Genomic DNA, 13,429 nt, shown 5'->3' with positions numbered 1-13,429 from the left:
GATGACATAGTAATAGTAGTCAAAGGGAAATTTGAAGAAACGCTTTGCGATATTGTCCAACTCGGACTCAAGATAACGCTCGACTGGTGCAGGGAAGTTGGGCTTAACCTCAACCCCGCAAAAGCAGTCATTGTTCCTTTTACAAAGAAGTACAAACTAAAGAAGATGAGACAAATCATACTACTAGGTACTCCCGTAGCAATAAGCCGGGAAGTCAAGTACCTCGGAGTTACCTTCGACAGAAGGCTAACGTTTGCAACCCATATGCAAAAGACAGTGGATAAGTGCCTCAGGGCTCTCTTCACCTGTCGGAAAATTGCAGGGAAATCTTGGGGGACTTCACCCCAAATTATCAGATGGTTATACCTCATAATTGTGAGGCCAATACTCACATATGGGGCAGTAGCCTGGGGTAAACAAGCTAGGCTCGTTACCGCACAGAAACAGCTCCAGAGGCTGCAAAGACTGGCATGTATATGTATGACAGGAGCAATGAGAACCTGCCCCACTGCGGCACTGGAAGTTCTCATGGAACTCACTCCGCTACACTGCGTAGTGGAGTTACAGCGGAAGGCCACCCTACTAAGAATCACTTCTTGTAGTAATGGCAGTGACCGCATCCTCAGTTCTAGGGATGCATCAAAACTACTAGTCGAACTTCCCCTGAGCTCACACCCCAGGGACGAAATTTTTTTTTTTTTTTTTTTTTACTTGTTTAAAGATGGGTGTAAAGATTTACCATACATATATTTCATACAATAATTGCAAGTCTTTTAAATGTTAGTACACAAAGTCATATTATTGAAACAAGGAACTCGGAACAAATAGTTTTAGAAACAAGAATAACAAATGTGTTTCGTTACTTGATGGTGGTGTCAAATACTTTAAATGGGTGAATTAACGAGGCGGAAGAAAAAACAAGTCAAGCATATGTTGGGAGAAACATCGAGGGTATTCATAGTCCCAATGGTTAGTCGGAAAAATGGTAAAACTAATAAGAAGAAGCGTTTTGAGTGGTGGTGTTATATACAGCCTTGGCACTAAGTACATGTGTAACATTGGCGTCTTTTCGTTTGGTAAGTCTTAGCCGTGACTCTTAGAAGGGCGAATTCATTCCCAACTTTGTGCCAAAGTCAAGTCGCGCTCGACGCTGATAGCGCGCATTGACCTTGTTCTCCTGGAACTTTGCCAGCTCGCTGACAATCATACTCAGCAAACTGTCTCCAAATAAAATTAACAAGGCCACCCATAGATTGGGCAGCTGTTCCTCAAAATCATGAAGAAGCAGTTGGACACTGCATATTACACCATGTACAAGGACTAAAAACAAACAGGTAGTAGCCCAGATACGATTGGAGAAGGGATTGCGCTGCCAGAGCGCATGATCGCGATGAACAAAAGTAACAGAAATGAAAACAAAATGCAGGATTATGCCCAGTACGGCACAGCTTCGAGCATAGTATAAAAACTCATAAAAGTCCTTGTCATCATCATCATCATCATTCTCGCTCTCCAATACAGGTTTTTCTGTAGTTTCAATAACAGGGCTCAATTGTGGCTTAGGCAAGAACATCCAGTAGGAAACAAGCAAAGATGCGAGAAGAATGATAAACTTGCAGCCGTAGCACCACATGACAAAGGCAAACGCTCGTGAATCATAGTCCGTCTGCTTTTTGCCGGTGGCCCGATTCATGATCTTTGGATCCACGTCGATGTGGGCTAGCGAGAAGGCTATTAGCGGCACCGGAACGCACATCAGATAGATGGCCATCAGCGGGGTGAGGAGCGGCGGCAGTGAGAGGCACGCGCACAGCACGTTCAGAATGGAGATGGAGCCGGCACAGCAGGCCCAGTATTGAATGCAATTCCAAAGACCCAGAGAGAAGCGCCGTGACAGCTCAATTATGGCCACCAGCGAAAGCGGGTCGTCGCGGCACACGGCAATGGAGCAGGGCAGGGAGTTGAGTAGCCGGCTGAGGTACAGTGGCGAGATGGTGTGAGCGGGTGACTGCATAGCGAAACCCTGAAGCCCGCCCTCCAGCAGCTGCTCATCATCGTGTGTCTTGGATTTCCCAGCCTGTCGCTGCCACAAGAGTTTGTTTTGCGCAATGTTCGCCTCCGTGTAGGCGTCCACGTCCTGGCACACCTGCGGGTATAGAGGCTCCACGGCTATGCTGCAGTCAGCCTGAAGAAAGATGTCTGCGTTGGCATTGCTCGCAGAACTTCCCAAACAGACAACGATCTCGCCGTACGACTGCATGATGTCCAGCATCTGGCGAGTGGCCTCCGCAGAGCAGTCCGTAAAAAGTGAGACCTGCAGAGGCACGTTGTCGACCTGCTCTAAGTGTGGCCTTATGTTTTCAATGCCTCTGGGCAGCTTCGCCCTGTTGGACATGTCAAAGTTGATGGGTGCACTCTGGTCTGTGCTTTCTGTGAGTGTGCTCAGTGAGCGGCAGTTTTCGTCCATGGCGGAGTCCAGCGAATGGCGCTGCCTGTGCTTGCTGGGATCGGGTTCCGCATCCAGCTCAGAGTCACCGGGCAGATTGTTCTTCGGGGTGCTACCCTGCGAGCTGTCCTTGCTGCCCTCGCCATCCGGCGATTGGGGACCCTCGTTTTGGAGGGCAGCATTCAGCGGATTGCACTCATCCGGGTTGGAGATGGCACCCGGTGCCGAGGAGCTGAGGTTTTTCGAGAACTCCAAATTGGTTGGCGGCCCCAGAAGATAGCTTATTTCTGGGCCATCACCTACAATTTCAGTGGCTTTAGCTGCAGATATGGACTCGGAGACGGATGCGGTGGCAGGTGCGGGTGCGGGGGGCGATATGTACATGACTTTGGCACTGGGATGATGGCTATTCTCATGGTCAGTTGTGGTGGTGGTGGTGGTGGTAGTGGTGGCAGGGGTTGAGGTGGTGGCTTGGGGTTTACCAATATGTTCCGGCAACTCCTTGGCCTTGGCAGTGATCCGATCCTTTTCGCCATCGGGCTCCGGTTCGCTTAGCAGCGATATGTGACAGTTCCAGCCGGACTCGAGACCCATTTTCTCGGAAAAGACACGCGAGCGCAGCTCGTTCTCCTTGCTAAAGTGCACAAACCGAATGCAGGCCCGCTCCAGATGCTCCACCAGCCGAACGATATCGTTCTGCGCCTGGTACTGCATTGTCACCATGCCGATAAACACCGATGGCACTGCATTTCGAAGCAGCCCTCCACATCGTTGCACTCTTCGTCCTTGCTCTCCGAGAACAGCAATGAATCCGTGCTGATGCTGTGGCTCAGCTTGACATGGTGTCCGCCCTGGAAGTCGCAGTGCGTCTTGTCCACGTGCTGCATGCGCAGCTTTGACTCCGGCGGCAGCTCCAGATACAAACACTCGCCTCCGTTCCGCTGGGGGCCGCTCAGGGCTCCGTGGATGCCGTGCCTTAGGGGCCGGTACGCGAAGGCCGTGCAGTAGGAGGTCAAGGCACTGCGCTGGTAAAAGTCCAATGCCCGCTTGCGATCCTGGGCGGAGAGTGGGCGCAGATCCATGCCGTCCCAAAAGTCATCGCAGCAGTCCAGGATGATGTCCGCCGTGCCCTGGGTGAAAAGCGACAGATAGCCACCCGGATTCTCGCGCATAACCACTGATAGGGAATGCGGAAACGGAACCTTCACCTTGGAGGACAGCTGCAACTGCCGGGCAAAGCGAATGTCCCTGCGTACCACATCCGGTTGCAAATGCCGGTAGCTAGCTAGCTGACCCTCCAGTGCGAACCGATCCGTGGCATGGTCGGTGAATCCAATCTGCTTGGCCAGCTCGCAGAGACAGCGCCCATGCAAAAAGCTTTTACTCGACTCAATGAGTGCATGCGCATACCGATTAGTCACAGGCACCAGATCTTTGTCGAGCATGGCCACGGCAGTTACATGGCCACAGAATTGTGCGTAATGCTCGTGGGTGAGCGGAGAACAGGTGTTTAGCAAAATGGCGAGGCCCAGTGGCTTCAATGACTTGATGTGTGCTTTCCACTCGTGATCGTCAAACTCCAGACGGAAGGGGCCGTGCGTTAGGTCCAGCACTTCGGCCACTATGCCCCGCTCCTTGTGATCCTCGTCCACGTCCGGCACATCGTCGCTCTCGCTCTGCGACGACGACTGACTGCCCGCTCCGTCCTCGCGCGCTTCCTCGTCCGTGTTGTGTAGGAAGAATACCTTCTCGGCGGTGGGATTGGGCCACGACAAAATACCCTTCTTGTCCACACAGCAGAGAGCCGAAATGGAGCCCAACACCTGTACGAGATTTGCGGAGCGCGGCAGAAGTTCACTATCCCCGCGCCAAAGATCCATCCAGATGCGAAGTACATTGGAACGCAGTATCGACACATTTTGGTAGTTGTAAAATGGCGTCTCCAGATCCTCCTCGAACGATTTGCTTGAACTCCTCTCCAGAGGAGCCTGTGGCGTTTTCAGAAAGCACTGCAACCGGGCAATTCCCCACAAATTCATGGATATCCACATGAGCGGAAAGATCAGCGGCAACAGCGGGATGATAGCCGCCGCTGGAGACTCGATGAGCACGAAGCGCCAGTTGTGCTTCTCGTCGGTGGGCAGGCCGTAACCATGGAGGCGAAGCAGACCGGAGATGAGCGTGATAACCAAAGCACTAATGAAGCCCCACTGCTGTATGTACTTGGTCACCAGCAGATAGCGCTGCTGATTGTAGATGGTGGGCGGCCGCTTAAGCGAGTTCTTCAGACAAACGCTCAAGTTGTCCAGGTAGGGCGTGCTTTCCAAACAACAAATGAGATCGGGCAGCGGCGGTCGCGCCACTGGCTTCACAGGAGGATCGCCATGGGGAGCCGCTCCATAGATTTCATTCACCGCGAAGAACTTGTAAGTCTCTACTTCGTGACATGGGCCGGGCGAAATGTGACCCGGCCGTAGGACGATGTGGTCCCCGCGCACTAACAAAGCCCACGGTAGATTGACAATTTTCCCGTCGCGATAGGTCCACTGCAGGGAGACGCACGGTGACATGGGGTTGCTAAGGTGTGGGTAGTTGCCCGGCTGCCAGTCGTCACTGAAGTGCTTTTCCGCCAAATGGAGTTCCCCAAGGGCATGCCGCGTTTTTCGATAAATCTCTGTGCGGCGCAGATTGTTTTCCCGGACCACCACGAAGAGGTCAAGTGACAGGATGACTAGCAGGCATATGGCGGGCCACAACATGCCCGTGATGAGTAGTGCTCCACTGGCCAGCAAAGTGGTGCCTATGGAAAGCCAGCCTAGCGGACTATCGTACCGCTTTACAAAAGCCGCCCGCAACTTCCGATAGGAGCTCTCCGCGCCATACTGCCGCTCCTGCTCCAGCAGCACCCGTTCTATCTCCTCATGCAGACGCCGAAGTGCCACCCTTGTGGTAAGTCCACGCTGTTGGTGCTCCGGACTTCTTCGCTTTTCGGGACTTTCCGCCCGCTTGGCTGCCATGTTTCTCGTCGTGCTCCTGCGACTGCAGTTTAAGAACACAAATCTGTCTACAGCATAGTTTTAATAATTCGCGTCTGTTTAGATTTGGGTTCGCCGATCAAGAAATGACAGTAGAATTCATCTTTGAAAAGAATTTCTCTGCTCATCTGAGCAACAAGAAAGAATGGACCACCATGAAGGAAGTACACTCCATGGCGGGTCACACTATAGCATGGTATACGGACGGGTCTTTAACACACCAAGGCACTGGCCTTGGAGTAGTAGGACCACGAATCAAATACCATGAATCGTTAGGCCAATACACCAGCATATTCCAAGCTGAAGTTTGCGCCATAGGACGGTGTGCAGAGCTCAATATGAAGCGTGGGTACACAAATAAGGACATTGCGATCCTCTCGGACTGTCGAGCGGCAATTACTGCACTATGCAGCAATAGAATCACCTCGAAGCTGGTTCGAGAAGTAAGAATAAAGCTGAACCTTCTGGGCAGCAACAACAGGCTGTCATTAAGATGGATTCCAGGACACAAAGACATATCCGGGAATGAACTAGCCGACAGGCTAGCAAAACTAGGAGCGGAACGACCCCTTATAGGACCCGAGCCTTACTGTGGCATAGGCAGACACACAGTCAAAGATTACCTAAGAACAGAAGAGGTACATATGAGGCAAGTCTGCTGGGAAGACACCCCAGGCCAAAGACAAGCCAAAACCCTCATCGTCAATTATGACATGAAGAGGTTTAAGAAACTTATACTACTAGGGAAGAACTCACTTAGGATAGTTACCGGCTTACTAACCGGACACTGCAAACTAAGGAGACACCTATTTAATATAGGGATTACAAACAGGAAAACATGCAGATTCTGTGATAGCGAGGATGAAACCTCCCTACACATAATATCAGATTGCCCAGCACTAAGTAGCCTGAGGTGCAGAACCCTCGGGTCCAGGTTCCTTACACTTGGGACCTCTGGAAGCATCGACCCGATAAAGCTCCTTAACCTTATCGAAGGAGCCGGGTTGATGGGTGAGCTCTAAGCTCAGATAGGGGGTACAATAGATCCAGTTGGGTCGAGGTAACCTTTTCCCCCCTAATAACAATAATAATAAGGGCATTAAAAATTGGATCAACAATTTCTTTAAATCCCTCGCTGTCCAAGAATAGAAATGGCTTTCCGTCAGTTGTGACAATTTTCACGAGCGAATTAACAATTGTTTCTTCACTTGATTCATACGTAATTTTTCTTTTTTTAACCATTTTCGTTACGGTTTCTTCTTCGCTGTCGCACTCTCTAAATATTTCACCGTGTTTTGCAGTCAAATGGCGTTTTAGATTGGTTGAGTGGGTGCCGGCTAATTTAACTCCGCACACTTTGCACACCGATTTTTTGTCTATTGAATTATAGATATAAAAATGATGCACTTTTTTGTTCATTTCACGTCCCATTTTTAAAAAATTCAAACCAATTTTCACAAAGGAATTCACGAACCGAAATGACAAGTAAAGCCCACTAACTTTCTCATACACGCACACATGCGCAAAAGACTTTTTGAATCGGGTTTCGTCGGCAAAGGGTCCGAGAATGAACAGACCGAAAGAGAACATAAAATACTGTTCTTCGGTTGAGCACGAGCAAAATTTGTATACGAGCAATTCAATCGGTTGCTCTCAGACCTTTTGCTCAAAGTCTGAGTGAACAACACTTATTTTGAGACCGCACGAATCGGTTAACAGTTATTTGCGAGCTATGGTTATCACCAATGGAGAGTGGTCTGATGAGAGATCCGGTAGGGCCTTGGCGCTTATTAGGTTGCGTGGGGTGTTTTTTGTAACCGCCAAATCAATTAGGTCTGGGATCTTTCTGGGATCTGCTGGCCAATATGTGGGGCTACCAGAAGAAACGTAATCCAACTTATTTCTCACATTTATAAGTGCATTATAAAGTTGCCTTCCCTTGGGAGTAACGAGGCGTGATCCCCAGTGCGTATGCTTGGCGTTGTAGTCTCCAGCAGCTATGAAGCGATCCCCAAGTGAGTTGTAGAAATCCATGAATTGACCTTCAGAGATTGTAAACCGAGGTGGGCAGTAGACAGCGGCGATGCAAAGGTTGTCGTTTCCTGACTGCACTTTTATGGATGTGGCTTGCAGAAATTTGTTTCAAACCTTTGGTGAAAATGGTGTTTAATGCGTTCTCTAATTAAGATGCCGGTGCCGCCGTGGGCTTTACCATCGGGATGATCTGTGCGGTAGAAGGTATAACCCCGTATATGGAAGTTATATCTGCTTGTGAGGTGGGTTTCAACCAGCAGCATGGCGTCGATGTGGTTTACATTTAGGAATTGTGTTATTTCCAGTTTATGCCGTGAAATGCCGTTGGCATTCCACATGGATATTCGTAGATTAGTCATTGATTATTTGGACTGTTGTGATACAAGCAGCTGCATCAACATATTCTGGTTCTGGACCAGCGTTTGCATGGTCGCTTTCATAAATGACATGAACTCCGTCATACTTTGTTGCATGGTAAACATCATAGTTTCCAAATTGCTTTGTGGCTGGACTGGGATCTGTTGAGCGTTTTCTGAGTGTGGCTGGGGTGGATTTTCCATACCAGTTCGTAGAGCATCAGCGTAGGAGATACCGTTGGTGGTACTGAGCTGACCGAAAGATGATCTGGCTGCCTTGGCGAAAAATACGTCTGGCGTAGTTTTTGATTTAAAATACACATTTTGTGTATTTTGTTGACGCGTAGCTGTCGCTTGTCGCATGCGACTCTTCAGCTCCTTGTACACCAAACCAGTGTTTAAAAAACTGCAGTCGAATTAGCAGAAGTCGCAAAATATAAGCTATTCGGTGCTTCGACTGTGTGCAACATTCTAAAAATTGCAATTGCTTCTGCTTCTGCTTCTGAAAAAATCAGAAGTCGCAGTCGAAGCATAGGCCAAAACATGAAAGCAACGAAAAGCAAAAGTCATTAGCAGGCCCCGCTTCTCGTTTTTTTGCTACTAATTTGCTGTTGCTTTCAACAGTAGCCGAAAGTCGATGCTGTTGCAGGTGTCGGCTTTCGGAAGTCGTCAGCAGTCGAAGCCTCAAAAAACGAGGCATTCGACTTAGGGCTGCTTTTGATTTTTGTTTTTGACGCTGCTGCTTTCAATTCCTTGACTGTTCCTTGTCGTTTTTAAGATTACTTTTATTAAGTCTGCAGGAAGAGAAAGACCCAAAACGATGAATCTATATACAAATTTTCTTCCGGTGTTTTGTTTTTAATGGATTCAATTTTGCTTAAAATGTCTTTCGCTTCAATCAAGTTTTCTAACATTGTAAAGGTAGATCCCCATCTGGTTGGACAATCGAGTTGTGGCATTTTCAATTTTTTCAATTCAAAAATTTCTCACTGTTTAAACAGCTGACTTCTTTTTTAAACTAAAAGTAATCAACGCGAAAAATGCCTTTTAAGAAACTAAATTAATCACATTTATTAATAAAAAGCTTATTTAACTTTTCTTTACAAATATTTTTTTCCTCGTTTTCATTTTATAAGTATTTTTAAGTGGTTGTTTTGTTCCACTACAAGTACGGCAGCATTGACGATAACTTTTGGCAACAATCGACCCCTTAGCAAAACGAAAGTTGTTGTTGCCGTCGGCAAATATTTTATTTATGAAATCACGATGGGGTCAGAAAAAAATTATTTTAAAAACATGAAAGGAAGCTTGCTTCGGCAAGCTGAAGCTTATATTCCCTTGCAGTCATCAAATATGTCGAACAAAATGCATAAAGGTTAAACAACATCGAAGCTAAGACGATTTTTCTATTCATTTTCCATATTTTCGACTATAGATCATATGGGAGCTATATGATATAGTTGTCCGATTTTGATCAAATTTAATTCGTAATTCAAGAGTCGTAAGAAAACTCTATATTCCAAAAATCATACTTGTCTGATGAAAAACAACGATGTTATAATTTTATTTCCGTTATTTCTATATAGATTTTTCGATCTTTTCTATGGCAGCTATAAGATATAGTTGTCCAATTTTTATGAAACTTTTTTCTCAGCATAAGAGTTGTTTAAAAACTTGATATTCAAAAAATCATGCTCGTGGGATAAAAAACAACGATGTTATCAATTTATTTCCATTAATTCTATATATATTTTTCGAACTCTCCTATGGCAGCTTCATGATAGAGTTATCCGATTTTGATAAAATGAATCCGAAATTAGACAGTAGTTAATAAACACCATCTGGAAGAAATCAAGTCGATCTGATCAAAAACAACGGCGTGAGAATTTTTTATTTCATTCTCTCGTATGGGAGCTATCCGATATAGTCGGCCGATCCGGCCCGTTCCGACTTATATACTGCGTCCAATGACTACACAACTTTTGGGAAAGTTTCATCAAGATAGCTTTAAAACTGAGAGACTAGTTTGCGCGGAAACGGACAGACGGACAGACGGACAGATGGACAGACGGACAGACGGACAGACGTACAAACGAATTCCGATTCTGCTCGTGATGCTGATCAAGAATATATATACTTTATGGGGTCTGAGGTGTCTCCTTCACTGCGTTGCAAACTTCTGACTGAAATTATAATACCCTTTTGCTCTGCAAGGGTATAATAAATACGAATTAGACTGATCTACTGATGGTGTGAAATGAACATCAATAGACCAAGGAGTCAACTATTTTTTTCCTTTTGCAATTAAGAACCGATTTGATGTAGAAAAAGGCATTTAATTTTCATTTCGACAAAAAAAAACTTGCCCGTTTTTGAAAACAAAAAAGTCTTGTGAAAGTGAAAACGAGAGCACCAATTCTCGTTTTTGAAAACAAAAACGAGAGAATCTTGTGAAAGTGAAAACCGGAGCCTGCCTGAATATAACTTACATACTGCTTATATCTACTACAATTTTTAAATCCAAAAGGCACCAGAACCAATTAAAAATTCAGCTCAGGAATCAATAAAAAAATAGATTTTGAATTGTTTGAATTGATTGAATTAGATCATTTGAATCAGGAGGAAACTTTTTTTGTAATTACGGTGTTAATTTATCGAACCTTCTCTCAACGAGCCTAACGAGTATAAGTATTCAAATCTTAGCCTAAAACATATAATTATTTAAATAAAATTAAGTTTTTTTTTGGAATACGGCCCTAGCTATTGCTTCTGGGTGGGGAGATCTCTTCGCGGGAGTCGTGTGTGGCTGGTGTTCCACGTTTAAAACCGCGATAGCCCATTTGGATGAGCCTGTAGCTTGATCGTATACTTTGCTTTTACTTTGTCGATTTCCTCTTTAACAGATCCCACGCTTAAATCTCTGTGAATGTGAACATGGTGCACCCGTTATTGTTCTCAGTATCTTTGATTGGGCTCTCTGGATCACTTCTAGGTTACTAACGCATGCGTTCCCCCATAGCTCGGAGCCACACTTCCAAATTGGTTTGAGAACTGTATTGTACAGAAGCACCTTGTACTTCAATTTAAGCGGAGAGCGAGCATTTGTTAACCAGTGCACAGTGGTTGCGCTCGTAGGCCATAAATCGAAAAATCGACTTAAAAATAATTAGTCAAAATGTAAAGAATTTGTCTCTAAATAGTCCATATTTTGTCTTTGCAAGCTAGTTTTTTCCGGAAATCTAACGGGACAGTCGAAAAATTGAATGCAAAATGTGAACACGTCTGCAATTTGGCTGCTGCAGCTGCGTTTTAGTGCTTTTCGTCAAAACAAAAGTAAAGTTCAAAGTGGTCGGACGTTCGCAAAAATTCACCAAATTTAACTACTTAAAATGCATTTTAAAGTTGAAGGTATTAACTTTAAAAAATTGGTTTTATGAAATTTATCTCACTAATTAAATTTTATTTGTGTATTTTAGATCGATTAGCCCTTTTTGACTATTTTGTAAACGTCTTTTTCATGTTTAGTTAAAGTTTTAGTTGTGCTCCCACGAAATCCCACAAATAGTATGTATGTTAATGTGTTCGTCTGACTTTTAGGGTACTATATGCCTAAAATCAGCTGCATAAATTTGCAGATGTTTATATAATAAAAATACTGATGCCATCTAGCGTTTGCCAAGGGAAAGTTTTTCCTTATTGTACTTTTGTTTTGTCCTCGTCGCTCGTGTTTGTAATGTTTTTTGAAATTTTTTTTATTTATTTATTTCATTGAAATTCACTTTTTAGGAGATTCCCATAAGTGTGTATTTCCACGACTATTTATTTTTAATCTTTGGTGTGCAGAAGGTGGCACCAACGCTGGAAGATTAAAAAAAAACTATATAGAAAGCAGAACACACGAAAAATATCTCGAACTGCCACAAATACGGATTTAAGGGGACGTTCTCTTTGTTTTGGTCGAAATGAAGGCAAAGTTCGTCAATTTTTTGTGGGATAATGAAAAGGCGTACGAACGTCGGGTTTTGCTTTTTGAATTCGTTTATTATTCAAGATTTTAAAAAAAATTTTTTGATGGTGAAATTCAAAATGGCGGCTGCAAAATGGCGGCTTTCATCTGCCTCCGCGCGGCAAACATCGTCCCAAAATTACGAGCCTGCAGCCTCTTGTAGTCAACAGAAATAGAAAATTGTTACCATTAGGTAAAGTTAATATACTTGTGCGAGGCACTAACCTAATGGTATCAAATTGCGGCCATAAATTGACCGCGTAATGAACGTTCGAATTTTAAAGTTCGATTTTCGTACATTTTTTTTCAGTTAAACCACGTTGAAAAATTATAAATAAATTATTGTTTATTTCCGGAGTAGGTTAGTGCCCAACAAAAAAAGCATATACTTTCATAAAAATTGTACATGAAGCAAATCGGTTCACAGGATGAAGCTGTGGACGCGTAATTTTGTTGAAAAACATGGTTTCGAGTAAAAAGTGTTTAAAGATAACTTTCTTGGGTATACATGGTATAAATGAGTATGTTTGACACGCTCTAGCTCAAGAAATACGCGTCGTATCGAAATATCCTTTCACACACATAATCTAAGGATATGTGGCTTTCAATTTTTGCGAAAAAAATCGATTTTTCGATCCAAAACAAAGAGAACGTCCCCTGAATTAATAGACTACTTTTGTCTTCAGATCCTTTTATTACAGGACTAAGGAAATTACCTTGCAAATTTAAATCCAATTTAATGAAATCAACGTTAGATTTGTTAGAAGGATTTGATTAACTGTTATGTTTTTCTTTGTTTTTTTATTTAATTAATGTTTTTTTATTTTATTTTATTTTAGGGGAGGGTGGTGCGATACCGACCCCCTAAATGGCAAAGGCGATAAAGGGGAGAAAAAACAATTTTTCAGTTCAGTTCAAAAATTTACTATATAGAGGGATCAGTTTACTATACATCTAATTGATTAGTAAGTGCGTAGGTGCTTTGAAGCGCTAGATATTCAGGCAAATATAAAACTCCACTTTTTGGTCGTACTCAAAAGTAGTGGTCCGAAACCGACCCCTTATTTCTTAACAGAAAAATTTAATAACATAAAATAGAATTTAATGATTTTGACGTTTATTAAGAAATATATTGAAGGTTCTTTCCAGAAAATAAAAATTAATGTATGAAATAAAGGGCACTGTAGTCAATTGATGAAGTCTGAGTTGTCCTCTTTCTCATAGTAAGTTTTCGCGTTGTTTTCGCGTTGTTTTTCGAAAGCCGCTCGTTGATGACTGTCTCTTCGCTTTCTTCTGATGTTTTTGCTGTTTCTGTTACTTTTCTTTACTGAATCTTGTTTACTTTTTCATATTTTCCCTCAAAAATACGCTATGACATATTAAGCTGCCAATAAATGGGGGTCGGTTTCGGACCATCACTTCGCGGTCGGTTTCGGACCACCACAACCTTTTCTAATTAACTGCTCGCCATTATCTACTGACGCAAAGAGCGATGTAATTCTAATAGCGTGAATGACAGCTAGGACTATCAACTATCAGAAAACCTTACCCT

At 44.1% G+C, this 13,429-nt stretch overlaps 1 protein-coding gene across 1 annotated transcript; it reads right to left on the bottom strand.

Moving 5' to 3' along the window:
- Positions 1-1,096: 1,096 nt before the first annotated feature.
- LOC108092825 (transmembrane protein 94-like) lies at positions 1,097-5,476 on the bottom strand. The gene is given in 2 exon segments (XM_043208793.1): positions 1,097-3,183; positions 3,186-5,476. Coding segments are annotated over 2 exon segments (4,365 nt in total). The 5' UTR covers positions 5,464-5,476.
- Between the last annotated feature and the right edge of the window lie 7,953 nt (positions 5,477-13,429).

The sequence above is a fragment of the Drosophila ficusphila genome, unplaced genomic scaffold (assembly GCF_018152265.1).
Source record: "Drosophila ficusphila isolate 14025-0441.05 unplaced genomic scaffold, ASM1815226v1 contig_668, whole genome shotgun sequence".
NCBI lineage: Eukaryota > Metazoa > Arthropoda > Insecta > Diptera > Drosophilidae > Drosophila > Drosophila ficusphila.
This window is presented reverse-complemented; position numbering and strand designations above follow the sequence as displayed.